Source organism: Emiliania huxleyi (assembly GCF_000372725.1).
Source record: "Emiliania huxleyi CCMP1516 unplaced genomic scaffold EMIHUscaffold_7, whole genome shotgun sequence".
Classification (NCBI taxonomy): domain Eukaryota; phylum Haptophyta; order Isochrysidales; family Noelaerhabdaceae; genus Emiliania; species Emiliania huxleyi.
Window position 1 is genome coordinate 1,436,721 of NW_005196756.1, and position 23,812 is coordinate 1,460,532.

The window sequence follows — 23,812 nt, forward strand, 5'->3', positions numbered from 1 at the left end:
GCGGCAGGTTCCAGGAGAAGTCGGCGCCGGCCGGCGCGACGGCGCCGAGCCGCTGCCAGTGCGGAAGCAGCCGGTCGAGCGCTCTCTCGGCGTCCGCGTCGCCACCCGACTCGCCCGACCACCACCACTCGAGCCACACCGGCGGCCGCCGGCGGATGGCAAGGAGCTCGCGCAGCCGCGCCACCACGGCAGTCCGCCCGGTCGGAAGTGGATCCGCGGCGGGCGGCAGCGGGAGGCCAGGCAGTGGCCGGGCAGGCGGCCTCGGCGGCGAGAGCAGGTCCGGCCAGCGCCGCTCGGAGTAGAGGTGGCGAAGGCACTCGATCGCCGCGATCGAGTCGCGATCCAGCCGCGAGGGGCTGCCGGAGAGGCGGCGGCGAAAGAGCGAGGAGGCCGCCATCGGAAAAGCGAGAGAGGAAGAAGAGAAAGAAAAATATAGTAACCGAGAGAAAGTCGAAAAAAAACCGAGGAAACCAAAAGGGGGGAACCCCCCCACCTTTTCTTCGCCGGCAAGCAACTTTAAGAAAAAGAATTCTCCGGGAATCGGCTCCTTTGCCCGCTTCTGTCGCTGCGCTTCTCGCTCGGCGGGTGCTCGGGCGCCGCGATGCCAAAGGGCACGGGCAGGATCGTCATCGATCCGTTTACGAACGGCCTCCTGACCACGCTGTTTGGCCTCGAGGTGGTCGCCGTGTTTGCGGTGCTCCTTGCGCTGCCCGGCGCGCTGCCCGCCGGCTGCCCGCTGACTGGGCCGCAGGCGTTTGCTGCGCTCGCCGTCACATGCCTTGCGCTCTTCCCGCTGATCGGGCTCGTCAAGCTCATCGCGGGCCACGCGTGCGCCCTCTTGAGCCGCACGGCGCTGGCGCACCTCGGGGATCCCGTCGCCAAGGTGAAGACGCGAAACAAGCTCCGCGACCAGAGCTGGCAGCTGACGATCCACTCGGCGATGACGGCGCTCGAGGCGTACATCCTCTTCGTCGACGGCGGCGGCGAGCACTGGCTCGACGACTACCGCTCGCTCTGGACGCCGCACCCGCACCAGCAGGCAGGCTGCGCACCCGTTGATGCGCCTCTTGCCACACGCGCTCGACAGCCGCAGACGCCTCGGCCTCGCGCGCAGCCAGATTGCGCACGTTGGCCGCGCAGCGCGTCGAGGCGTCAGCAGCAGCATCGCGCTCCTCCGCTGCGCCAGCAGCTCTCGCACCGCACGCGTCTGCCCAGCACACGCCCCACCGCCGCCGCCCACCCCTCCCTGCCTCCCTCCACGCGCCGCCCGCGACAGGTGAACAGCAAGCGGTCGGAAATCTCGGGTAATCTCGGGTAATCTCGGGTAATCTCGGGTAATCTCGCGACAGGTGAACAGCAAGCGGTCGGTGCACCTCCTGTACCTCCTCCAGATGGCGATCTGGATCGTGACGTGCGCCTCCTCCCGCCTCTGCCACCCGCCGCTGCTGCCTCTGCCACCCGCCTCCTCCCGCCTCTGCCACCCGCCTCCTCCCGCCTCTGCCACCCGCCTCCTCCCGCCTCTGCCACCCGCCTCCTCCCGCCTCTGCCACCCACCGCTCGCTGCGAGAGCGGTCGAAGACTGCGCCGCCTCCGCCGCCGCTCTCCTCCGCCGCACGGCTCCGCGTGCTGCGCGACGCCGCGAGAGCGCACTACCTGCACACGCGCTCACCCATGATTCGGCCCGCCGCCGCCGCCACGACACAGGTGCGCCTCGCACCGCTTCCTCGAGGAGCGGCACAAGGACTATGTGATGATGTACGTGCACCACCTCGTGACGATCGCCCTCTTCGCCCTCTCGTACGGCTTCAACTTTGTCCGCATCGGCACGGCGGTCTGTGACCACCGCCCCCACCCCCACCCCCCACCCCACCCCACACCCTCACCTCACCCCCTCACTCCCTTCGGGAAAGTTACACGCGGACCCTGTGTCCGACCCCCCCCCCCCCCCCCCGGCCCCCGCCCGCCCCCGCCGCCAAGTCATCTTCCTCTAACCCTAACCCTAACCCCAACCCTAACCCTAACCCTAACCCAGGTCATCTTCCTCCATGACTCCTCCGACATCGTCATCGACCTCCTCAAGATGGCAAACTACCTCAAGCTCGAGGGGCGGCGGGGCGGCTTCCTGGTCCGAGAGACGGGGGAGATGCGGGGAGATGCGGGGAGATGCGGGGAGATGCGGGGAGATCTCGAGCTGGAGGGGCGGCGGGGCGGCCTCCTGTATCTCTCCTCCCATCTCCCCCCCGCATCTCCCCACACCTCGGCCCTGGAAGCCAGAGGCGGACCCGTGCAGCCCGACGGGCGCTCGAGAGAGGACGCGGCGTCCGCCGCTCTGCGCTGTACTCGCTCCGCTCGCACACGCGACACCTGTACTCACTCCCGGACTCTGGCGCCTCCACACAAAAGCGCACAGCCCCAAGCACGCACGCGGAGGTCGAGACGCTTCCCCTTCACACGGCGTGACGTGCACTCGCACAAGCACTCCTCCCCTCGGCCCAACGTCACACACGCACGGGCCGCCGAGAGCGGACAGAGACCGCCACCGACACCTCCCTCTGCACCTCGCAAGGTCGGGGCACCTCCGCCGCCCGAGATCGCCCGAGATCGCCCGAGATCGCCCGAGATCGCCCGAGATCGCCCGAGATCGCCCGAGATCGCCCGCGTAGGTCGAGGGCACCTTTGCCGCCACGCTCGGCGTGTGGGCGTACACGCGCCTCTACCTCTACCCCGTCCGAATCGTGTGGCAGGGGGTGCGTGGCGCCGCCCGGGATGAGCCGAGATCACCCGACACCCGAGATTACCCGATATTGCATGCACGTCCCCTAGGACCCCCGCCGCCAGCCCCCCCCCCCCCTCCCAAGTCTTGCCCGCCTCGGCCGCGCCGGCGCCCTGCACGCGCCTTGGATTCTGCTCCCGTGCAGGTGTGGTATGGGTCGCGCGAGGTCGTCACGGCGCCGGGCGCCTACGGCATGGACGGCTTCACTGCCGCGGCCGGCTCGCCCTTCACGCGCGGCCACTCCCCCGGCGCCAAGTGCGTGCATCCACTCGCGAATAGACTGCAAGATAGAAGTTTACAGTACGGACCATGCACCCGCACGCACACCGCTCCTCCTGCTGCTTGACTCTCTCTCGCTCTCTCTCCCTTGCTCCTGGAAGGCTGGGCGACGGCTCCTTTGACTTGTGGGCGAACCTCCGCGCCCTGCCGACGCACGCGACGCTACCAGGCTACTGGGCGTGTGGCTCGCTGCTGACGGCGCTGCTGGTGCGCGAGCGCACGGGGGCGGGGAAGCATGCCCCCGGGGGGAGGGAGAGAGGGAGAGGGAGAGGGAGAGGGAGAGGGAGAGGGAGCGAGAGAGGGAGGGAGGGAGGGAGAGAGAGAGAGGGGAGAGAGACCCGTCCATTTGCGGGGGGGTGTCCGCCGCCGCGAGCGCCGCGATTGCCCTCGCCCGGCAGGTGATGCATGTCATCTGGTACATGCTGCTATGGAGGCTGCTCTTCCGCTCCGTCCTCGGGCAGACGTTGCACGACGGGGGGGCGGATGAGTACGAGGGCGGCTCCGACGACGACCACGAGGCGCGCTCCCTCTCGCCCCCCCCACCCCCCCAACCCCCCACCCCTCGCCCGTCCCCACCGGCGCCCCCCCTCGCCGTTGCCTGGTTGCAGGACTGACGCGTCTCTTCTGGCGCCTGCGTGCACGCTTCCACAGCTGCGGTACAGTACGAGTGTATTTTCCACGTCGGCGCCTCGTGGGTGGATCTCTCACTGCGACAACCGGAGGCGACTCAGCCTCGCCGCGCCGGAGTCGCGGCTTGGCTGGCGCGCGGCGGTCTCTGCGGTTCCGCTTTTTATTTCGTCCACGCATTCGTGGCGCTCCGTGAGTCGTATGTGTGATGTCCGCTTCGTACATCGCATGTGTCGGATGTCGCGGGGGATGTCGCGATCCTCACCTACCTAGTCCAGGGCCCCAGCTTGATGTAGCCGTAACGCGTAAGAAGAGGACTTCGACCCATGACGAATAAGTGTATACGAACCGGTGAAAATTTACGATACCATCAAGCCGTGCCCCAACACGACACGACGACAGTCACGAGTCACGCATGCGCGCGAGAGCACATACCACATTATTGTGTACCTCTGTACGACTGGTACGCTACAGTACCCGTAGATCACCAACCTGGCGCGCTGGCCTGGCCCTTCTCCCACGACCGCACCTTCCGGCCCGAGACCTTGATGCGGTGAAGCGCGGCCTCCTGAGCGTCTCGCGGCAGGTGAGTGGCGCCACGCAGCAGCTGATAGTAGACACCGCCATTAGTGCGAAAATTGCCCGTTTCCGGCACCACCATCCCACCTGCTGCCTGCACCTGCTCTGTCTGGGCTAGCAGCTCGAGCGCAGTCGCGGTGCCAAGAAACTCGATTACAGCGCGCGGGATGCGGATCTGCGGCTCTTGGAGCTTTTGAGCGATGTACGCTGCGGTCTCTTCGTCGGGGGCGCTCATCACGCCACCGTGCTGCTCTGGAAACTCCCACTGGCAGTGACCGTTCTCGTAGCAGTAGTATATCTGGCCCGTCTGCTCGTCCCGATGCGCAACCCATCCGTGCGGCAGCTGTGGCGCTCCCATCTGGGCGAGGACCACCCCGGTCCTCAACGGTGGCGCTGGCAGCTTCAGCACAGCCGGAACGCGAGCAGCAGCAGAGATGCAGGCTAGCAGAGGCAGCTTCATGGGGGAGATAGACAGAAGAACTAACAGTGGGCACGGGAGAGTGCGCAAGACTCGGTCGCGATGGCCAGCACGGTTCGCTGTTTGTTCACAGCCTTGTTATTGAGAAGCGCTGTGCGCTGGTCTGTGAGAGGTTGAGGTGCGAGCCCTGAAGGCCCTGGGGATGGGGGGAGACTACCCGCGTTCACAGCACGCCCACGGTTCCCCCTGGGGTCGCCTCGTGAATAAACGAGTAGAGAGAGCGGGTGGATCATGGTTCCCATCACAGATCACAAAACACCGACATAGCACATGCGTACTTCCTACCCTACTTCGTAACGTACTCTCCACGACCAGTGAGACACTCTCCCACATGTAATAGAGTCGTTTGTGCTCTGTCGCTGTTCACAGGCGATGGTCGCCTCCCGCAGCAGCCGTGTCGCCGCCTCGATCTCAGGCCCGTCCCGCGGCAAGCCGACCTCGTGCGCGCGCGTCAGCACACCGCGCAGCGCCGCGTCGTCGAGCGGGCGGGCCGCATGCACCGTCACGAGGGCCGCCAGTGTCTGCTCGCGCTCGCGCATCGTGGCCTCGCGCACCTCCATCGCCTGCTGCACCACCGCGTCGAGATCCACGTCATGCCCTTGCCCACGTATGTTTGATAATGCATTCGTCTGAGCGAGAGCCCGGATGGAGCGAGCCGACCCACCGTGTGTATCGGTCTAGATTTTCTTACGTCTATGGCCATGGTCTTTTAGATTCTGTAAAATTCTTTTAGTACCTCCATGCTGTTGCGTATTTCGATACCGCGTTGAGGTGTGTGCGCGTGAGGAGTGAGGTGTGTGCGCGCCGCCCTCACCCCTCAGCACTTTGCGTACCAGGCGTGTCCGGGGGGACCGCGGGCTCCGGCGAGTCTCTATCAACATCTGCACGCGACGATAACTCTTCGCGTCGCGCTGAACAAGAGAACAACACAGACAGACGTGTACGTATTTGCGTCTATAGTAGGGATGCATCACAATGCGCAGGGTACAAGAGGGCCCTCGCTCTCTTGTTTGCTTCGACTGTTCACTGGCCCTGCGGGCGGACATCGCTGCACATTTCGCAGGCAAGGAAGAGCATGTTGTCGTTCTCGTAGGTGCAGTTTGGGCACGTCCACGTTCGCGGCCGCTTCCACATCTCAGAGAGCTTTGGCGTCCCCTCAGTCGATCTGCCAGCCGGCTGGCGGCGCGTCGGTTGGCTCGCAGCGGCAGGCCGGGATCGCGGTGGAGTGGCTGAGGGCGGCGGCGGCTCCGGCTCGTCGGCCTCCGTCGTATCGCCGCCGTCGTCGGAGAGCTCGATCGGCGCCTCCTCGCTGCCGCGGCTGTCCGCGGCCGCCGCGGCGGGAGTCGGGCCGCTGCTGGTCGCTGCCGTGGGTAGTGACGGCTTTGGCGACGACGGGGCTGCGGCGGGGGCGGCGCGCAACCGGTCGATCACCGACGTTGCCTGCACATCCACAAAGGTGGGGATGGAGAGCTGCAGCCTCGAGATGCTGCCAGCGCCACTGACCGCAGCAGCGCGGAGCTTGTTGAGCGCCTCCGCGGCGAGCGCCTCAGAGTTGCGGCCGCCGTTGGGCAGCGCAAACTTGCGCGAGCACCCGTTGCGTTTTTGCTGCTTTCCGCCGCTCGACCAATCTCTTGCTCCGTTCGGCGCCCACCAGCTGATGCACCCTGCCGTTGCCTTGCGGCCCCATCGCGCCTCGTCTGCCTTGAGCCGCCCTACCAGCTCGTCTGCGAGGATGCCGAGCCACTTGCCCAGCGTCTCGAGGTCATTGTTGCTGCACGGCTTGAACGACTTGAAGGCGCTCAGAGACTTGGGCTTGTAGCCCACCTTCACGTCCTCGCACAGCGTGCCTGCGCCCACGGCGTAGAGCCAATCCCCCGTTGACTCGCCAAAGAGCCGCCTCAGCTCAACGGGGCCGACAGTGGCGAGGTCAAAGGCCGTCCGCACCCGCGGCAGCTTCTCCTTGACCTCCTCGCCCAGCTTCCCGCCGAGGCCTCCAACCGCGGTCACCTCCACGTCGGCGAGGAGATTCGGCACCGCGCGCCGAAGCACGACCGTCTGCTGGTTGGGCTTGTGGCAGCCCAGCTTCGCGAGCATCTTTGTTTCGGCGATGCCCGCAGACATCTCGTAGCCAAGCTGCTCCTTGACGATCGCTCGGAGCCGCATGCACACGCTCGAGCCGGCGACCAGCAGCGCGTCATAGTCGTCCTCCGCATCGGGATCCCACTTGCCGGAGCCGCGCGCCGCCGCCCACGCGCCGGGGTCGGAGAGCACTGTCTCGAGCTCACCTCTCGCCAGGTCGGTCAGGTCAACGTACGCCTCGTCAATCGATGCTTTTTCCAGCGGCGCCTGAGCTGCGAGGAGCGAGAAGATCTCATCGGACTCATTGCGGTACAAGTCGAGCGATGCCTTGCCCGCGTCGTCCTTGGGCCGCGAGACCGAAACAGAGTCGTCCTGCGCCCAAGCCACGTCAGCGCCAATGACAGGCACGTGAGGCGTGAGCAAGTTCGGGCACAGCTTCTTTGCCTCGTCGACGCTCATCCCGCGCTCCACCCCAAACTGTCGAGCGACATAGTCGACGGCGAGCAGTCTGCCATACTGCTGCACTGCGCACGGAGCCTCCGCGCTGAGGCCGCGCTTCTTCTTCTCGACCTGTACGTACCAACAGTCCAGATCAAGTAGAGCGACGACGGCTGGGCGCTTGCTGTCGTCGAGACTGGTCGCCATGGTTTTGGGCGCTGGCAGCGAGAGCAGCCGGGCGATGGATGGAAGCAGCTGGATGGGGGCAGGCCGCGTTCGGCTGTTTCTTTTTTCCAGCAGGATTTCTTTTCGCAGCAGAATGGTTGCTCCGTCGACGCAGGCCGCTGCGGCGCCCACGGCGCCCACGCCGCCCAAGAAGAAGAAATCGAACGCCAAGCTGAAGCGGCTGAGCGGAGAGGCGCTCGCCGCCTACAACGCCCGCATCCAGAACTGCGGCGTCTGCTACCTCGCCCGAGTTCCGCCCTACATGAAGCCATCGGCGCGCGCCCGCACAAAAACATAGTTGTGGCCGTGGGTGCACGGCTCACCAGCACCTCGTCCGCCACCCGTCGGCGGCGTGGACGGCCAATCTCGCCCTCTCTCTCTCCCTGCAGTGTGTGGCACGGCCGACGCCCGCCCGGGCCTGCGCGCCGGCAGGCGCTGCGGAAGCTGCTCTCCGGGTACGGCACGGAGGTGCTGCGCATCTACCTGAAGCAAGAGGACCCCGCCGCGCGAGCGCGCCGCATCTCTGGCGGCGGCAACCGCAAGCGCTCCTTCTCAGAGGGCTGGGTGGAGGCGCGGACACTCTCGAGACACGCCTCCGACGCGCCTCTGACACGTCCTGCAGCCCACTCTCTGGCCAGCTTTGCAGCCGCCACAAGCTCCCCCTCACCGCCCGCCCCTCCCTCGCTTCGGCGGCTGCAGTTTGCGGACAAGCGGCGCGCACTCAAGCTCGCAAACACGCTCAACAATACGCTGGTGGGCGGCGGCCACCGATCCTTCCACGCGCATGACCTCTGGAACATCAAGTACCTGCACAAGTTCAAGTGGGACAGCCTGACCGACGCGCAGGCGCGGGGTCTAGCCGAGACCCCTAGCCGAGACCCCGCCCGTCTCTGCCCACGCCACGGCCGAGATTTGCCGAGATGTCGCGAGTGTGGCCTGACCGTTGTCGCCTCAAACACGCACACACACGCACACGCACACTCGCACTCACACACACACACGCACACACGCACTCACGCTCGCACTCACACGCACACGCACACACACAGCACGCCCCGGCCCTGGCCCCTGCTGGCCCCGCGTCTGACGCGGTCGCTGCCCGCACCTACGGGGAGATATTGGGAGATACGGGGATACGGGGAGGGGCAAGTAGCACTGGCTGCTGTCCGCACCTTCGGGGAGATATGGGGAGATACAGGGAGATACAGGGAGGGGCAGGCTGACGCGGTCGCTGCCCGACGCCGCAGGCGCACGAGGCTCGGACAGCGCAGGACCGGATGCGCGCGGAGCTGTCGCAGTCGAAGAAGGAGACGAGCTTCTACATGAAGCAGGTGCGAGACGCGGCCGAGGGACGGTCGAGATGCCGCTGGGGTGTGGCGGGGGCGTGGGGAGGACGCACCCTCCGACAGGAGCAGGGGAAGGAGCCGATCGAGGCCGGCAGAGTGCGTCCATGACACGTCCATGACACGTCCACGCCACGACACGCAGGTCGGGCAGGCAAAGGCGATCGAGGCGATGGCTGCGCGCAGAGCACGCAAGGCCGCCGCCGCCGCCGACACCGCCGACACTTCCTCCGCCGCCCCCGTCGCCGCAGCCGCATCGCCTCCTGCCGCTATCGCCGCCGCCGCCGCGTCCGCCGCACCCGCCTCCTCCTCCAAGGCCAAGGTGGGGGCTGGTGCCGCGGGTGCAAAGCGGAGGCGCGACGCCGCGCCGGCGCCGCCGTCGGCCGGCTCGCCCGCGGGGGAGAGGAGAGGCGCCGAGCGTGCGGAAGCGGCGGCAGGCGGAGGCAGCCCCACGGGGCTGGTTCCCCCAGCTGCGAGCTCATTTCTCTTCACGGCGCTCCAAATAGGCGCCGCGTCGAGCGGGCTCGCTTCGGTGCGACGCAGTTTCAAGCAGCGGCGCGTGCAGTCGGGCGAGGGGCGGCGGACAAGCAAGCTCGATGCTTCTCTGCTGCTGCCTGGCGCGGAGTGAGGGGCGTCAACTGGCAGCGGGGCGTGCGTTTGCTCCTGGTGGACCGACCCCAGCCCACTCTGTGGCCGGTCTGGAGACTCTTTTCGAGTCGTCGGGAGTCAGGCCGTGTGCGTGAGCCGTGACTCACCTTTCAAGAGCTGTGTGTGGCTATTACCCTCTCTCAAAATGTGCGTTATGAAGACCAGTGTATGTAGTGACTGTGTCGGCGCCGGCTCTTTGCCTTTGCGCTTGGCGTGTACTGACAGCCTGAGGGCCGCCTCAAAAGGTCCCGTCGATCGCGTGACGCGTGGTGTGGCTGGTGCTTGGTGGCACTGGCAGGTGCGAGGTGGTGGTGTCTGGTGTGACTGTCCGGTGTCTGTGGTGAACTGGTGTCATCCGGCGAAGTGTACCTTTCTTTATAGTGAAACACGTCCCGCCGGGAGCTCTTGTCGCGCCTAGCGCACCCCTGGGAGGGATCACACTTTTCGCCCCACCGCACCCCTCTACCCTCAGTCCCGGGAGCCGTAGCCGCTACCCCCCCCCGCACACGGAGGGATCACACTCCTCGGGCCCCCCTCGACCCTCAGTCCCCAGCAAACATGTCCCGCGCGAGCCGCTCACCCGCAAACAAGGGGGTCAGACTCCGCCGAGCGAGCGAGGGGGACAGCAAGGCGCTGGCTGGCGCTGCCGTCTCTTCTCACCCCGCCGCTGCTCGCCGCTGCCGCTTACCTCACGGCCACCACTGCTCCCCCTCGGCCACCTTCATGACGCGCCGCTGGCGCAGCGCCGCTGCAGTGCTCTGCTGGGCCGGGGTTTGGCCGCTGCCGCAGCTCAGAGGCCCCCAGCCAGCTGCGGTAGCCTCCAGCTCCCAACCAACTGGGTTGACCGAGCCGTCCTTGTTGTACCTGATGCCGCCCTCGAAGTTGGTCGCCTCGCACATGCCGTTGCGAATGATGCCGTCCGGGTCGGGAGCCCCCACGAACTCCATGGCGAGCTGCGCACAGGGGGAGGGGGGGGGGTGAGTTAAGGGGTGGGGGGGGTGGCGGGAGGCTTGCCGCGGGCTCACCAGGCAGCCGTTGACTGCCGTCCAAACATCGGGGCTGGCAGTGTCGCACTTGTTGCACGGGTCCACGGGCTTGTTCTTGTTGTAGCTCTCGTGCTCGTTGTCGTCGTAGCAGACGCCGTCGATGAAGCAGAAGCCAGGCACGACATTCCTCCCCGCACCCGTCGGGCGACGCCCGCCCTCGGGTGCAGTGAACTCAAGCTTGTCCGCGGTGGAGTTGCAGCTGTAGCAGTGATGGCCTACGTACGGCGAGGACGTGCCATCCTTGTAGCAGTAGCGGTCGATGTAGCAGTAGCCGTCGTTGACGTTGGACTCGTGGACGCCGACGGCCTCGTCGCACGAGTTGAGGCACTCGGGGTGGTGCGAGGAGACCGACTTCAAGTTGACGAGGAAGGCGTGGGGGGGGCTGGTCCCCGAGCTCTTGATTGTTTGCGCGTCGTGCATCACGTTGTCGCGCTGGAGATCGCCCCAGCGGAACTTGGAGGGGCCAGAGTAGACCCCGCCCCCAACGTAGATGTCGCCAGAAACCGCGTCGGCGGTAAACGCGAAGAAGTAATCGCCGGTGCCGCTGTCGCCGACCTCGTCACTACCGCCGTCCATCGCCCACTTGCCAGCGCCGGTCGTGGCGTCGTAGGCCACCACAAACACCTGCGGCCGGCGAGGTGGGGCATGGGGGTGTGTCACGAGAGTAAGCCATGAGCGGTGGGGCGGTGGGGAGGGGTGGTGGGGGTGGGGGTAGGGGGGGCGCACGTCGTATTGTCCGATGGAGCGCAGCGTCATGGTCGCGTTCTGGTCGTCGGTGAGCGTCAGCCAGCCAGCATAGATCTGGCCCATGGCCACGACCTCGTCTTCAGGTTGGCCGGCGCCCCTCATTACCTCCATTCCTCGAAAGCCGTGAGACCCCGAGGGGATGATGTCAGTCCACAGGACGTCCTTCGTCAAGTCGTTCGAGGTGTCGATGCGGCTCACCTGGGTCTTGGCGCGATTGCCTCTCCCATCGACGACCGGCCCGGTCATCGCGAGTAGGGTGCCATCGCGCGACACTGACAGAGTACTCGAGGAACCCTGGACGGACCAGCCGGAATCAGGGCCGCGTTTGACCCACAGGGCCTCGCCCATTGAGTTGTACTTGATGAGGCCGGCGCCGGTAGTACTCTGACCGACGAGGTTCACGCGAGTCGCGTCGATCTCGCTCGGGGCAACCACGCCGTTGCCAAAGTCCGCCTCAAAGGCCTAAAGGTGCAGCGAAATGCGTCGGGGCCTGCTGCGTGGGCAGGGGGGACAGGTGAGGGAGTGTCAACACCTGTGCCATGTTGAAGCCGCAGAAGAAGGACCCGTCCACCGTCGCGCGGCATCGATCGAGAACGACGCCCTCCGGGAGCTGCTTGCGCCACACGGTGGAGCCGTCCGACGAGGCCAGACAGGTCTGTTCACAGCGGACGCTGTGAATGGGCGAGGTTCACAGCAGGGCAGAGCGGACGGTCGGGGCGGACCAAGTACTCCGCGCAGTCATACGGCTCCCCAACAGTTGTCGTGGTGCCGCGCCACCCGGTTGTGACTACCACTTTCGTCGCATTGAACGAATCGCAGCCTTTGTACGAGAGGATCATGTTGCCGGCCGCGTCGCCGTCGGCCGCGCGCACGATTACGTACCCGGGGTGGTCCTCGTCGAGGATCTTGTACCACCCGGTTGTGCCGGGGCCGATGCCAGCAGCCTTGGAGACGTCCAGCTTGATCATCAGCTGGACCTGAAGCGGAGGCGGCGGGGGGGGGGGGGGGGGCTACGTGAGAAGAGAAGGGAATGATGGTAGGAGGAGGGGAAGTGCGCCTGCTCGTTGGTGTTCAGCCGAGCGTCGCCATTGGCCATGTAGGCGGAGTCGAGCGTCGTGCCGTCGGGCAGCGTGAGCTGCTGCCGGAACCCCATCTTGACCGACAGGTGGTTGTCGTCGAGCATGGCCTTGATGCCGTCGTACGAGTCGACTTCGTTGGTCTGCGCGCCGTGTCCGATGCTGCCGACCTGCTTCGCCGTCCCCTCGAAGAACCACGTCTGCAGGAGCTTCCCCGTGGAGTCGGTCTCTGACAGTTGCAGGTGCTGCGGCGCGGGAGGGTGGGTCGTGCGCGCGGGGGTGGGTGGGGAGGCGGAGGAGGGAAAGGCGGCCGGCGGCGGCAGCCAGCGCCGAACACCGAGGGTACGGGTTGTGTGGAGAGTGAACGCCGCGACGCGATTCGTGTACCTGGTCGTCGGAGGTCGCATCCATGACGCGGACGGCACCCGGCACCGGTGCCACCATCCCGTTCGAGTTGTAGCCGACGGGAAGGTAGGTCCCCTTGAAGTATCCGCCCGTGTACACCTTGCCGTTCATCGCCCCGGCGGCGTAGTTGAAGGATGTGCCCGCGCCTTCGTCGGCCTGGAAGTACTCCACATCGGGCCTCTGCAGATGCGGGCGGCGGCGCGGCGGGTGAGTGGCGGGGTGGACGACAAGCGAAGTGGTGGTGCGCGCGGGCAGCGGGGCGTTGCTTCATCTCCTCAAGCCGCGCTCTTGTGTTCCCCGCGCCGCGCGCTCTCTCCGCGCGGCCCTCTCCTTCGCCGCCCTCTGCGCGCCTGCGCGCTATCTCAGCGCCCCACTCGCATTGCCCCGCCTCTCAAGTGCCGAGGCAGGTACGTGGCTCGCCGCGGGCGGCGGGGCTCACCGAGCACGAATTCCAGCCGAGCGCCAGCGGCAGCAGCAGCGCGGTGACGTACAGCTTCCAGTTGATCATGGTGATGGGGTGTTTTGGATCTGCGAGCGCGCAGGCGACGGCGGGTCAGCAGCATGAAATGGGGTGCGCATGGTGGGCTCGCGCGGGGCTAGGGTGGCGAATGGGCAGCAGCGGACGCGTCTCGCGGCTCGTCGATGGCGGCGGCCTCACCTGCGAACGGGAGGGAGCAGGGGCGCATCGCATGGCGGGAGCGCTGCGGATCTGGCGGGTTCCGCGAACAGCAGGCGTCACGGGAATCCAGGCGTGTAGCTCGCGGCGGCCGGCGAGGCGGGGCAAGCGCGAGCGGAACGGGGTGTCTCTCGAGTGCCAGGTACGGCATGCCTGGCTGGTGCGGATGAAAAGGTGTGCCTCTTGACCGGCCTGGCAATGTCACGCTACCCAAAAGCTACCCACCGCACCTGCCGTGTGCGTGTGCGTGTGCTCCCATGCTAGGACAACAAGGCCCCGCATGCACCCAGATGAGGCGATCGAGCAGATTGTGCACAAGGAGAAGATCTGCTCCTTCATCGTCGCGCAGCCAGTGGCGGCGGCGGCGGCGTCGGCGGCTGGCCGCAGTGACTTTGACAGGGAGGCCATTTGCCGCAAGTGGATTACCGACGGCCGATGTGCCGACTTTGTCAGCGGCAAGTGCCCGTACTCGCACCCCCAGGGGCTGCTTCGCGGAGGCCGCGGCGGCGGAGGGCGCAATCGCCAATGGCGCAACGCCCCTCAGGGCGGCGGCGGCTGGGGCGGCGGCGGCTGACGCCTCGGGCGGCACGGTGCAGATCAACGGCGTGACGGCGGTCACGCCGACAAACGATGGGCGGCGACTACTGACGGGCGGTGCCGATGGCAAGGTGCGCGTGTGGGCCGTCTCCAAGGCGCAGCAGGTGATGGTCGCCTCGATGCAGGAGCACAAGGGGCCAATCTTTTCGATTGCAATCCGCGCCAACGACTCGGAGTGCGTCTCGGCGTCGGCGGACGGCTCATGCATCGTGTGGGCACTTGCTGGCCTCACGCCCTACACGCGAGTGGGCGTGCTGTTCGCGCCGCAGTTCTTCAAGTGCGCGGTCTACTTGCCGGACGAGTCGCAAATCCTAACGTGCGGGACGGACCGCAAGGTGACGTACTGGGACAGCACTGACTTTTCGCAAATTCGTGTCGTCGACGCTTCGGAGGAGGCGGAGATGACCTCACTCCACATCTCTGGTGACGGCACTTTCTTCGCCTCTGGCTCGGCTGACCGGCGGGTCAAGCTATGGTCCTATGACGAGGGTGTGGCGTACTGCGTCGGCAACGCGCACTCGAGTGCAGTCGCCGCCATCAAAATCTCCCCGGACGAGCAGACGGTGGTGTCGGTCGGCAGGGAGGGCGGAATCAACATCTGGAGGGTGCCAGAGGGCATGGGCGCGGCGTGAGGGGGAAGCGCGAGGACTTGAGGGATTGGGGGGGTGGCCTTTGGGACGTGCAGCTCGGCAGCCCCACGCGGGGCATTAATTAGCATCTGGGCCATGATGCAGGTTGGGATGCAGGAAAGTCGGGAAAGTGAGCTGATGGAGGGCGTGGGCGTGACACACTCTGTGTGGTCTCTATGAGGGGATCGGGGGCATTGTTGACAGTAACAACTCGCTCAGACCACAAAGCTAATGCTTCGTGACCTCATTGAGGTTTCCGCATCGGCGCGGCCATGTGTCCCTTCCACGCACACTCCCCCCCGCCCCACAGACACGAGCGGCGGCGGCGGCCCCGCGAGCGAGCATCGCAAAGTCCAAAGAGGCAGCGTCCGCGCGCATGCGCTTTTGCGAAAGGGCGCCAAAGGGTTGTTCCTCATGCGCCGCCCTTCCTTTTTAGCTCGGATACGACGATACGAATTCCTGCGTTTTACTCGCTTCGACGCCGAGTTCGCGCAGAGGTCGCCTCCGTTTCCGACGGCGACGGCGTCTCCACCAAGGGCAAGGCACGCGTGGAGCCGGAGGTCAAGGCCGAGTCGTCAGCTCGTCTGGCAGCAAGGGCAAGGCGAAGGCGGCGCCTGCAGCGAAGCGGCATGTGCTCGTCGAGTTCAAGTTTCGCTCGTGCAGGTGCAACACGGATAGACGCCGGCGAGTGGAACGGAGTGCTGCATGTGCCGATGCTGCAGGATCCGACCACAGGCCGCTTTACTCTGGCCGCGGGGACGACGATGCCCAGCCCAGAGACATTCACGGCAACCTTCCACCGGGCAGCCGCCGGGCAGCCCATCGAAAGCTTTGAGCTGGGCTACGACTACGACTACTACATCGAGGAGGGGGTGTACACCAGCGTGCGGCCGAGCGACGCGAAGGGGTCGTGGATTCACGGGGGCGGAGGCGAGTCGCGCTCGTTCACGTGGCTCGATGCGTGGGAGCGGCACCAGGGCGGCATGCTGCAAGCGTACGCGAGGGCAACCATCGACTGGTACGAGGAGCCTGAGGACTTCAACGGGTGCGACGACGCCAACGTCAAGATCAAGCTGCACACGGTACTCTCGGCCCACAAGCCCGACGAGGGCAACAAAGCGAAGCTGGTCAAGTGGGAGGCAGGATCGTCGGCCGACTGGGACGCGCTGGTTGCAGTCGTCGCCGCGCGCAATCCGAAGAAGAGCGCCGCGTGGTCTCGGCGGGCGGTGCAGGAGTACCGCCTCTTTCTCGAGCTCAAAGTGCAGGCCGGCGACTGGGACTCCTCATATTTCTCGCCGTCGACGCCTCTCGACGAAGTCTGGCATGCACACCTGTCGTTCGTGGACCGCTATCAGCGCGACATCCTCGCCCTCACGAACGGCGCACAGCGCGTGATCGTGCACTCGCCTGTCCTCGGCAACGACGCGTACGCACGCTACGCGGCGGCGCGCAGGGCGCATGTTGAGCGCATGGGCCGGACGGGTGGCACCGTCGACAAGGAGTTCTGGCCCCAACCGAAGGAGAGCCGCACGATGGCGACTCGGAAGAGGAACTCGACATGGATGCAGCTCCACGCGCCACACTGCACACAAAACACACAACATAGAGAACTTCGATGGCGCCAGCGCCCCTGCTGTTGTAGTTGACAAGTGGGGAGCAGACGGCTTCAGATGAAGCTGCCCCCAGCAGGCGTTTTGACGGATATCAAAATTCTTCCCTACAAAGAGGCCACCAACGCGCAACTCGGTGTCGGTGAGCCGGCAGAGAAACAGAAAGAGGAATATCATCACGAAAATCGAAAAAAACGTCCCACGGGGCCCCGCGGCCGCGCGATGCCGATGGCGTTGGCGATGGAAAGTACTAAAAGTAGACACCCAGGCTAGGTAACTGCACGTGTCGCGTCGTCGCGTGTTGAGAACTTCAAAAATAGCTCCCTCCACTAAACCCCAGCCCCAACTCTCCTGACACACGAGTGTGGCTCCGCCATCGCGCAAGGCGCATCGGCGATCGGCCCGCCGCTCAGGCATACGGCAGCAGGCGGCGAAGTTTTTTTGCGAGCCCCTTGTGCGTTACCACTCGCGGCGCCTTCTTCGCCAGCGTCGCCCGCCTCCGCTCGCCCGCTTGCAGGTGCGCCTTGCCCGCGGCCTTGTGCGTAAACGTCCTGACGAAGGAAGAGCCGTGTGGGTGCATGGGCAGGAAAGGACGAAAGCGGAGTGAGAAGAGTCGGACAGCAGCGCGGCGCGGGCGCAAGGCCGTGCGCAACGTCAGCGATGGCGGGGATCGAGCGTCTTGTGGAGCGGCGCACCCGTCGCCACGCAGCTTGAAGCGCTGCGCCGCCGCGCGGTTCGTTTTGAGCTTCTTTGGCAGACCGCGCGCCCTCCTGCTCCGCCCGCTCGGCACAGGGTACGTCTTTGGGTGCCACCGGCTAGGGCGCGTAATGTTCCACCTCCGGGCTGACGCGTCAATCGGCGGCGGTGGCTGCTGCAGGAGTGCAAGGGCCGACGGCCGCGGCAGCAGTGCGCAGGCGGGCGCAGCGCGCTGCGGCGGGCTCGACCGACTGGGAAATGAGAGAAGCCGGCTCGAGCCCACCATCGCCGCGCGCGAGAGCGCCGCGCGCCCTCCGGATCTGGCTCCAACACGAACGCAGAGCGACAACATATGCCTCGGGTCGCGCTTTTTCGCAAGCGGCGCAAGGAAGAAATGCAGTTGGACCGCCACCGCGTTCCGCTCGACCTGATCGAAGCTAGAGGCGGTGGTCTTCATGTGGGTGCCAGCACACGTGGGAATAGCCTGCAACGCATACGCCGACGCGGTGGCGACAGCACACCTCGGGGATAACGACACGGAGGACGCCTCGAAAGTGGTGCGGGACGCGGTGCGGACGCGGCCATGCATGTACACGGTGCGAAGGGAGGCGGCAGAGAACGCAGAGAAGAGGGAGATAGTGGACCGACGGACGTACGGACACATGTGTAAGAGCGCGCACGAGTGGGTGTGCGAGCAATATCGAAAGACGGTGAGGCCGGGGTCCCACACGGCAGGGGTGGCGGGACGGTTGTGGAGCGAAGTGGCAGTAGCCAGCCTCAAGCATCGATGGGATAATAAGATGAGATTACCAGACGAGAACGGGGGGAAGGACAGGCGGGCGACATTTGACGACGTCGGGGATCACAATGTGACGACCAAAACGATCTTGGGGGCCAGGGTGAGACAACAGGTCGGGGTGCCACATGGGGCACACCACAGGCGTATTCTAGAGGGGGAAAAGAAACGGGGAATAAGGGGCCCCGCCACGAGAAGTGCGTTCTGGGGATGCAGAGCGTGCAAAGCGGCAAGGGATGAGGCCACGAAAGAGGCGCGCGAGGCAAGGAGGAGACGCGGGGAACTGAAAGACTGGGACGATTGGACACAAGAAGACAGTGAGCCACCACAGGCGTCGTTGGCGCACATACTGAGCGGCAGCTGCGCTGGAAATAAGGAAGAGGCGCGTCACTTCATGCGGAAGCTCGACAAACACACAGCGAGGGCGACAGCAAGAGTTGAACGGGAGGCGCCGGACTCAAAAGACACCGCCACATTCCTGAGACGAGCGAGGGCAGCCTCCTTAAAGGCGAAAGGGTCTAGATTTGGGGCGCTCGCCGAAGAGGAGTACGACAAAATAGCGCCCGTGATTGCCTGCACGCTACCCGCACTCACGGACTCCATACCCGAAAGAAAGAGAAGGGAGCTCGCGGGAGAGGTGACGAGTGAACTACAGGTAGTGGGGAAGGCAGCCTCGATGGCCATACAGACATGGGTGCGAAACAACGACAAGACCAAGGCACGGGCAGAGGAACGAGAGAAGAATATAGGGTGGATAAAGCGCCTGTTCACGGCATGGAGGGTGAGCCACACCGAACGTACCGAGCGAAGAGCCGAGCGGAAGGAGGACGGGGAAGATGACTCCGAGGAGGACGAACCAGTGGAAATTCAGTTGTCAGATGTCACGATGCATCCAAAGGGGACCCCAGCGCCGGCATCATCCGTAGAGGCACGAGTGTTCGAAGAGAGAGTGGACCTGAGCAACAACATGACCTGGAGGCAAATGATCGGAGTGGGAGTCAGAAATGTGGTCCTTGCGCGAGGGGAGCTCGATAGACTCGAGGGGCCAGGATACGCCGCGAGGAGGACGGAGTTGCGCCGAAAGGCGAAAGAAGCCGCGAGAACAAGGGACCGGCAGGCGGCGGCGTCGCAGGACGACGCAGAAGAGAACGACGCGACAGAGGAGGAAATGACAAGGGAGAGAACGACGAGAGTGGGACGACCGCGAGGTGGCATGAAGGCTGCAGCGAGAAGCGGCGAGAGACTGCGAAGAGAGATAGGAAGAGGCAGACTCCCTAGGGTGGGCGACGGCTAGCGCATCACACACCTCTCCTTAAAATCCCTGTGTGATGGCGGCGTGCCGTCCTCCCATCCCTCCCTTGGGTTGTCTGTTTTCTTTCTTTCTTTCTTTCCGCTCGACCTGGGTTCGAGCCGTGAGGACCTGGGTTCGAATCGCTGTTGGCGGTAGGGTAGATAAAAAATCTTCTTCCCTATTCACAGGCGCGCGGGATGCGTCGGGTGTGAATGGACATTCTTGCCCAGGTGAGCCGGTGTGTGTGCCAGTCGCGCTAGTCTCGCCCTTGTCGTGCCAGAAAGAAAGAAAGAAAGAAAACCCGCGCCCAAGAGGGTTGGCTCCCGGCCGAGCACACAAATGGACTTTCCAATCGCCTCCGCCGCCGCCGCCCTCCTCTCCGATCTCACCGTGACCAGCTTCACGCTGCGCGCCGCTGCTGCCGTCTCACTCGAGGCGCCGCCGCCGCGCCGTCGGCCAGTGCAGCCCCACCGCCGCCCGGGGCTCAATCAGCCGGGGCGGAAGCGCTCAACACAGTGGATGCAAAGCGAGGTCGCGCGCCTGCGAGCGCTGCGCCACAAGCTGGTACACCTCATCGAGGCCGACGAGATGAGGCGAGAGGCAAAAGATGAGGCGGCCACGGCACTTCTAGCACTGCAACGAGCGCGAGAGGTTTGCGAGGCAAAGGTGCACAGGGCGATGGAGCACGCGTCAGAAGCGGTCGAATACGCGGCGGCGCGACGTGAAAAGCGCCACCGCGAGATCGATTTTGAGAGCAAGAAGAAGAGGGCTGCGCTTAAAGCTCGGCTCCGTGGCCGCGTCCATCGTTCAGGCCGCAGCTTCGAGCAGGCGTTCGACGCCTTTCTCGGGGCAGCGAGTCCAGGCTCTTCGGTGCTGGAGGAGTACGGGAAATGAGGCGCTCCATGCACCCAGGCAGGGCAAGATGGCGCACTTTGCCGTCACGTCATGCATCACTGTCGCTCTGAGACCTCTACTGCATCCTTTGCTGGTGGCGCCTGGGCTTGGACCCTTGATGTGAGGAGGGGAGTGCGAATACACAGTGCACGACCCTCGAGCTTGCGGTACGTGTCTAAAACCTTTAACGATCTCGAGTACTCGAGAGACAGCGCGATGTCCTCATGTCCACCGGGCGCGTGTGACACACACACGTTGCACACGATTGGCTCGGGAGGAGCCGACACGAGGCACACACTGTCACCGGCCGTAGCTACGGCTCTAGGGTTGTCAAACGTTAAGAGCTGAACAGTGTTGCTAGTGTTAACAGTAACAACAGAACAACAGTGGGGCTCCCAAACAACAGTAGCTAACGTTAGGCCGGCTGAACAACAATAAGGAAGGCCTGGCAGTGACCCACGACGATCTCCAGCGTCCAGTGCGGGTAATACCCGAAAATACCCGCAACCCGGAAACCCCCAGGTATTTTCCGGGTTTTACCCGGGTTTTTTGCCGTTTTCTGCTTGCTGGCCGCTGAACAACAGTAACAACAGTAACAACAGTAACAGCATGGGCTGGGGTGAACACTTGAACAACGTTAAGGATTTCAGCCAACACTAGCGCAACTGTTAGGCCCCAAATTAACGTTAGGCAACCCTAGCCGTAGCACCGGGTCCGGACTGCTGGACACACAGCACATAGCTCACAGGACAGCTCACGAGGTGGCGCTATATAGTGGGGTTCTCGGGGACTGGCAACGGAGAAGAAGGTGGGACACAGGGATGGGGCCACAGAACTCACGAACTGATAACCCACCCCGCGCCGGGGGCGGTTGCGCGCGCGCGCGCCGGAGTACTTTGGACCCGCAGTCTGGCGCACCGAGAGAGCGACTGAGGAACGGGAGAGGCCCTGAGGGTTGTTGCGCGCGCGGGGGGGCGGATCGGTGCGCGGTGCCGCAGTGTACTCGGGCTCCGACTCCGGCGAAGGAGCGCTCGTGGGGAGGCTCGCGGAGGAAAGAGGCGTCTGAGCCCTGGTCTGACAGCCTGACAGCAAACCCCGGACAGCGCCTGACAGTGCCCGACAGCCTGACAGCGCTGACAGCACTTTCTCTGACAGTCTGACAGCACGTGTCTGACCGCCTGACAGGCGAGGGGTCCCGTCGCTGTCAGGCCCTAACGTGACAGCCTGACAGTTGCCTGACAGCCCGACAGCACACAGTGGCCTGACAGCAGCGCTGACAGCCCGACAGCAGCACAGACCGTACACAGACCCCGTAGAGCCTCTTTCTTGTGCCCCATGAGGGTATAACAAAACTACATGCAAAGACATGTGAGTGTGGTCCATGTAGTCATGGGATGGTCATGGGTCTCTCTCTCAACCCTCCCGCCCGCCACCTCTGCGGACCCCTCTCTAGCACCGGCGGCTGTGCTACTAGCTACCAGCTAGCCTTCTGGTGCCCTACAGTCATATGCCTACGGCGTCTGGGTGGGGGTGGCCGCCGCCGTCTGTGCCGCCGCCGCCGCCGCCCCGCCTGCGCCGCCATCTGCGCTCCCCAGGCGGCCGCTCCTGCTGGCGTGATCACGCCGTAGGAGGGGTGCAGCTGCGTAGCCGCCGGCGTCATCGGCGTCAGCGCCCCCGCCGCCGCCCGGCCAGCGGCCACGGCGGCGTCGACCGCCGCGTTGGTCGCAATCTTCTGCGCCTTGTGCTGCCCCCGCACCTTGGTCTGCGTGTGGTGCGCTGTGAGCGGGCGCTGCCGAGCCACTTGTGCGCGATCGACACGACCTGCGACCGCCGCGAGAGGAGGGTGAGTGCCCCGCGTGCGGGTATTGATGGACACACGACGAGGAGAACGCACGTTTGCAGCTCGGCCAGCGTCGGCTTCTCCGCTTCCACCGGCAGGTCGGCGAGCCACGCGCGGAGGTGCGACTCGCCGGCAGTGTGGCGCAGCACGTTGGAGCAGTTCGAGCCGATCGCGCCAGTCTCCCCGTAGAGCGCGCCCTTCTTCTTGCCGCACAAGGAGCATTGGTAGTAGCCGAAGTGGCGGTCGAGCTTCTTCACCCCCTGCGAGAGGGAAGCCAGTGGGTGTGGGCGGGAGGGTGATGAAGAGGAGTGTGGCGCCCACGCACCTTCTCCACAGACTCGTTGGGCGCTGCAAAGGAGAGGTAGGAAGCCGAGTCACCAGAACAGAGCGTGCAAGTACTACAAGCTGACGAGCGACAACAATGGGGAGGCCTTCCGCTGGACCAGCAACTACCAGATCATCAGCAAGGTGTACCTGAAGAAGCACTCCACCCTGCCTCTCTGCTATTCCCTCAGTGCGGCAGACAAGAAGATGGTGACGTCCACCATGAAAAAGATGGTGGGACCGGAGGCAGAGTAGAGGCTGGAGTATGTGTAGTAGAGTCCTGCTGGTCTCCTATTGATAGTGTCATAAGTGTGGCTGGTGTGTGTCAGAGCCTGACAGCACCCCGACAGCACCACCTGACAGCACCTGACAGCAACAGCCCAACGTCTGACAGCAGCAGCAGCCTGACAGCTCTGACAGCTCCGACAGCGTCTGACAGCAACACCCGACAGCTCCGACAGGACCCGACAGCTACAGATCCCCTCGCCTGTCAGACACGCACCCGACAGCACCCGACAGCACTGACAGCACCTGACAGCTGGTCTGACAGAGGCACCTGACAGTGCCTGACAGCTGCCCGACAGACCGACAGATCACCTGACAGCACCTGACAGCCTGACAGCCAGGGCTCAGAGAGGCGTGTGAAGAGTGTGGTTGCATGGAGAGCATACAGTGACGTCGAGTGCATGACGAGAGATGATGTGCATGTGGTCGCCCCGCGCGAGGATCGAGCAGTGGCCAGAGTGCAAGTTGAGTTCTGACGCAAGAGAGTCAGAGAGAGCCACTCTATTGGTCTGTCGCGGATATTCGTATATACAGAGGCTTTTCATCGTTTGTTATTTCAACGCGTGTTTCCACGTATAGTCTGTAGTCGCCTGTGGCTGTGCGCGCTGGGCCGAACCCGAACATCCGAACTGGTCACTCACTCACCCGCGCGGACCTTCTCGAGCTCCACGTCGCGCGCCGCCACCGTCCCCTTGAGCTCCGCCACCTGGTCGAGCGCGTCGCCGAGCAGCCCCTTGGCCACGCCAAAGTCACGCAGCTGCTCCACGCCGCCGCTCGCCCGCACCTCGGCGGCGTGGTCGGCCACGTAGCGGCGGCACTGCGCGAGGAGGCGCCCGTCGCCCGTCGTGTGCGCCGCCTCGAGCAGCGGCACGGCGGTCGCCGGCCCGACGCTCTCCTGCAGCGCCTGCGCGCAGAGCAGCTCGAGGCGCGGCACCTGGTACATCTGCGCCAGCTCCCGCAGGTCGAGCGCGCGCTGCGCCCTGCCGCCCTCCTCCTCACCGAGGTCGAACTTGTCGGAGAGGAGGTAGTCGACGAGGGCGGTGAAGCTGGCGAGGGCGGTGTGGGACACCGTGACCTCGGCGGCGTCGCGCTCCTTCATGCCGATGCCAAACATGGTCCGAAAGACCGGGGACGGGCGCATAGGACGCACTTGCTCACGTGCTCGATGCGCTCCTCGTCGTCGCCGACCAGGAAGGTGACTTTCCCCTCCGGGAGGGAAGCGTCGCCCCGCGTCTTTGCGAAGTCAGCTCCAAGGGTCGAAGGCGGAACGACGATCGGGGCAAAGGAGGGAGGCGGAGGAGGCGCCGCCACGCAGACCTGGCGGAGGCGGCCATCTCTCGAACTGACCAACAGCGCTCTGACGTCGGAGCTGATGGCGACTTCATCTGGGCTGGCGAAGTCCGCCGCGTCGCCCACGCCATCAGTGCTGCC

General features: G+C 65.1%; 9 protein-coding genes across 9 annotated transcripts; 4 read left to right on the plus strand and 5 right to left on the minus strand.

Moving 5' to 3' along the window:
* Nucleotides 1-601: 601 nt before the first annotated feature.
* On the plus strand, nt 602-3,666 carry EMIHUDRAFT_461817 (hypothetical protein; the record flags this gene model as incomplete). Its single annotated transcript, XM_005762024.1, has 7 exons — nt 602-1,054; nt 1,350-1,411; nt 1,705-1,831; nt 2,033-2,125; nt 2,919-3,028; nt 3,154-3,259; nt 3,451-3,666. The coding sequence occupies 7 exons, from the start codon at nt 602-604 to the stop codon at nt 3,664-3,666; spliced, it is 1,167 nt and encodes a 388-aa protein (XP_005762081.1).
* A 335-nt stretch (nt 3,667-4,001) lies between these two features.
* Nucleotides 4,002-4,766, minus strand: EMIHUDRAFT_350717 (hypothetical protein). The gene has a single exon (XM_005762025.1). It carries the CDS (start codon nt 4,716-4,718, stop codon nt 4,164-4,166), a length of 555 nt encoding a protein of 184 aa, XP_005762082.1. The 5' UTR covers nt 4,719-4,766; the 3' UTR covers nt 4,002-4,163.
* Nucleotides 4,767-5,759: 993 nt separating this feature from the next.
* On the minus strand, nt 5,760-7,460 carry EMIHUDRAFT_558153 (DNA polymerase POLH protein-like protein; the record flags this gene model as incomplete). Its single annotated transcript, XM_005762033.1, has 1 exon — nt 5,760-7,460. One exon carries the CDS (start codon nt 7,458-7,460, stop codon nt 5,760-5,762), a length of 1,701 nt encoding a protein of 566 aa, XP_005762090.1.
* Nucleotides 7,461-7,572: 112 nt separating this feature from the next.
* On the plus strand, nt 7,573-8,418 carry EMIHUDRAFT_198240 (hypothetical protein; the record flags this gene model as incomplete). Its single annotated transcript, XM_005762026.1, has 4 exons — nt 7,573-7,728; nt 7,911-8,042; nt 8,178-8,331; nt 8,399-8,418. 4 exons carry the CDS (start codon nt 7,573-7,575, stop codon nt 8,416-8,418), a joined length of 462 nt encoding a protein of 153 aa, XP_005762083.1.
* Nucleotides 8,419-9,818: 1,400 nt separating this feature from the next.
* On the minus strand, nt 9,819-13,405 carry EMIHUDRAFT_432932 (hypothetical protein). The gene is made up of 8 exons (XM_005762027.1): nt 13,183-13,405; nt 12,726-12,923; nt 12,320-12,583; nt 11,985-12,239; nt 11,795-11,917; nt 11,242-11,724; nt 10,495-11,139; nt 9,819-10,422 (listed from the first exon to the last, which is right to left on the minus strand). Exons 1-8 carry the CDS (start codon nt 13,249-13,251, stop codon nt 10,159-10,161), a joined length of 2,301 nt encoding a protein of 766 aa, XP_005762084.1. The 5' UTR covers nt 13,252-13,405; the 3' UTR covers nt 9,819-10,158.
* Nucleotides 13,406-13,699: 294 nt separating this feature from the next.
* Nucleotides 13,700-14,648, plus strand: EMIHUDRAFT_198242 (WD40 repeat-containing protein; the record flags this gene model as incomplete). Its single annotated transcript, XM_005762028.1, has 2 exons — nt 13,700-13,759; nt 14,016-14,648. 2 exons carry the CDS (start codon nt 13,700-13,702, stop codon nt 14,646-14,648), a joined length of 693 nt encoding a protein of 230 aa, XP_005762085.1.
* A 1,850-nt stretch (nt 14,649-16,498) lies between these two features.
* Nucleotides 16,499-17,316, minus strand: EMIHUDRAFT_350719 (hypothetical protein). Its single transcript, XM_005762029.1, has one exon. The coding sequence runs from the start codon at nt 17,235-17,237 to the stop codon at nt 16,665-16,667; it is 573 nt and encodes a 190-aa protein (XP_005762086.1). The 5' UTR covers nt 17,238-17,316; the 3' UTR covers nt 16,499-16,664.
* A 2,043-nt stretch (nt 17,317-19,359) lies between these two features.
* On the plus strand, nt 19,360-20,131 carry EMIHUDRAFT_350721 (hypothetical protein). Its single transcript, XM_005762030.1, has one exon. The coding sequence runs from the start codon at nt 19,378-19,380 to the stop codon at nt 19,930-19,932; it is 555 nt and encodes a 184-aa protein (XP_005762087.1). The 5' UTR covers nt 19,360-19,377; the 3' UTR covers nt 19,933-20,131.
* A 2,939-nt stretch (nt 20,132-23,070) lies between these two features.
* Nucleotides 23,071-23,522, minus strand: EMIHUDRAFT_350722 (hypothetical protein; the record flags this gene model as incomplete). Its single annotated transcript, XM_005762031.1, has 1 exon — nt 23,071-23,522. A coding segment is annotated over one exon (452 nt), but the record flags the coding sequence as incomplete, so codon positions are not given.
* Between the last annotated feature and the right edge of the window lie 290 nt (nt 23,523-23,812).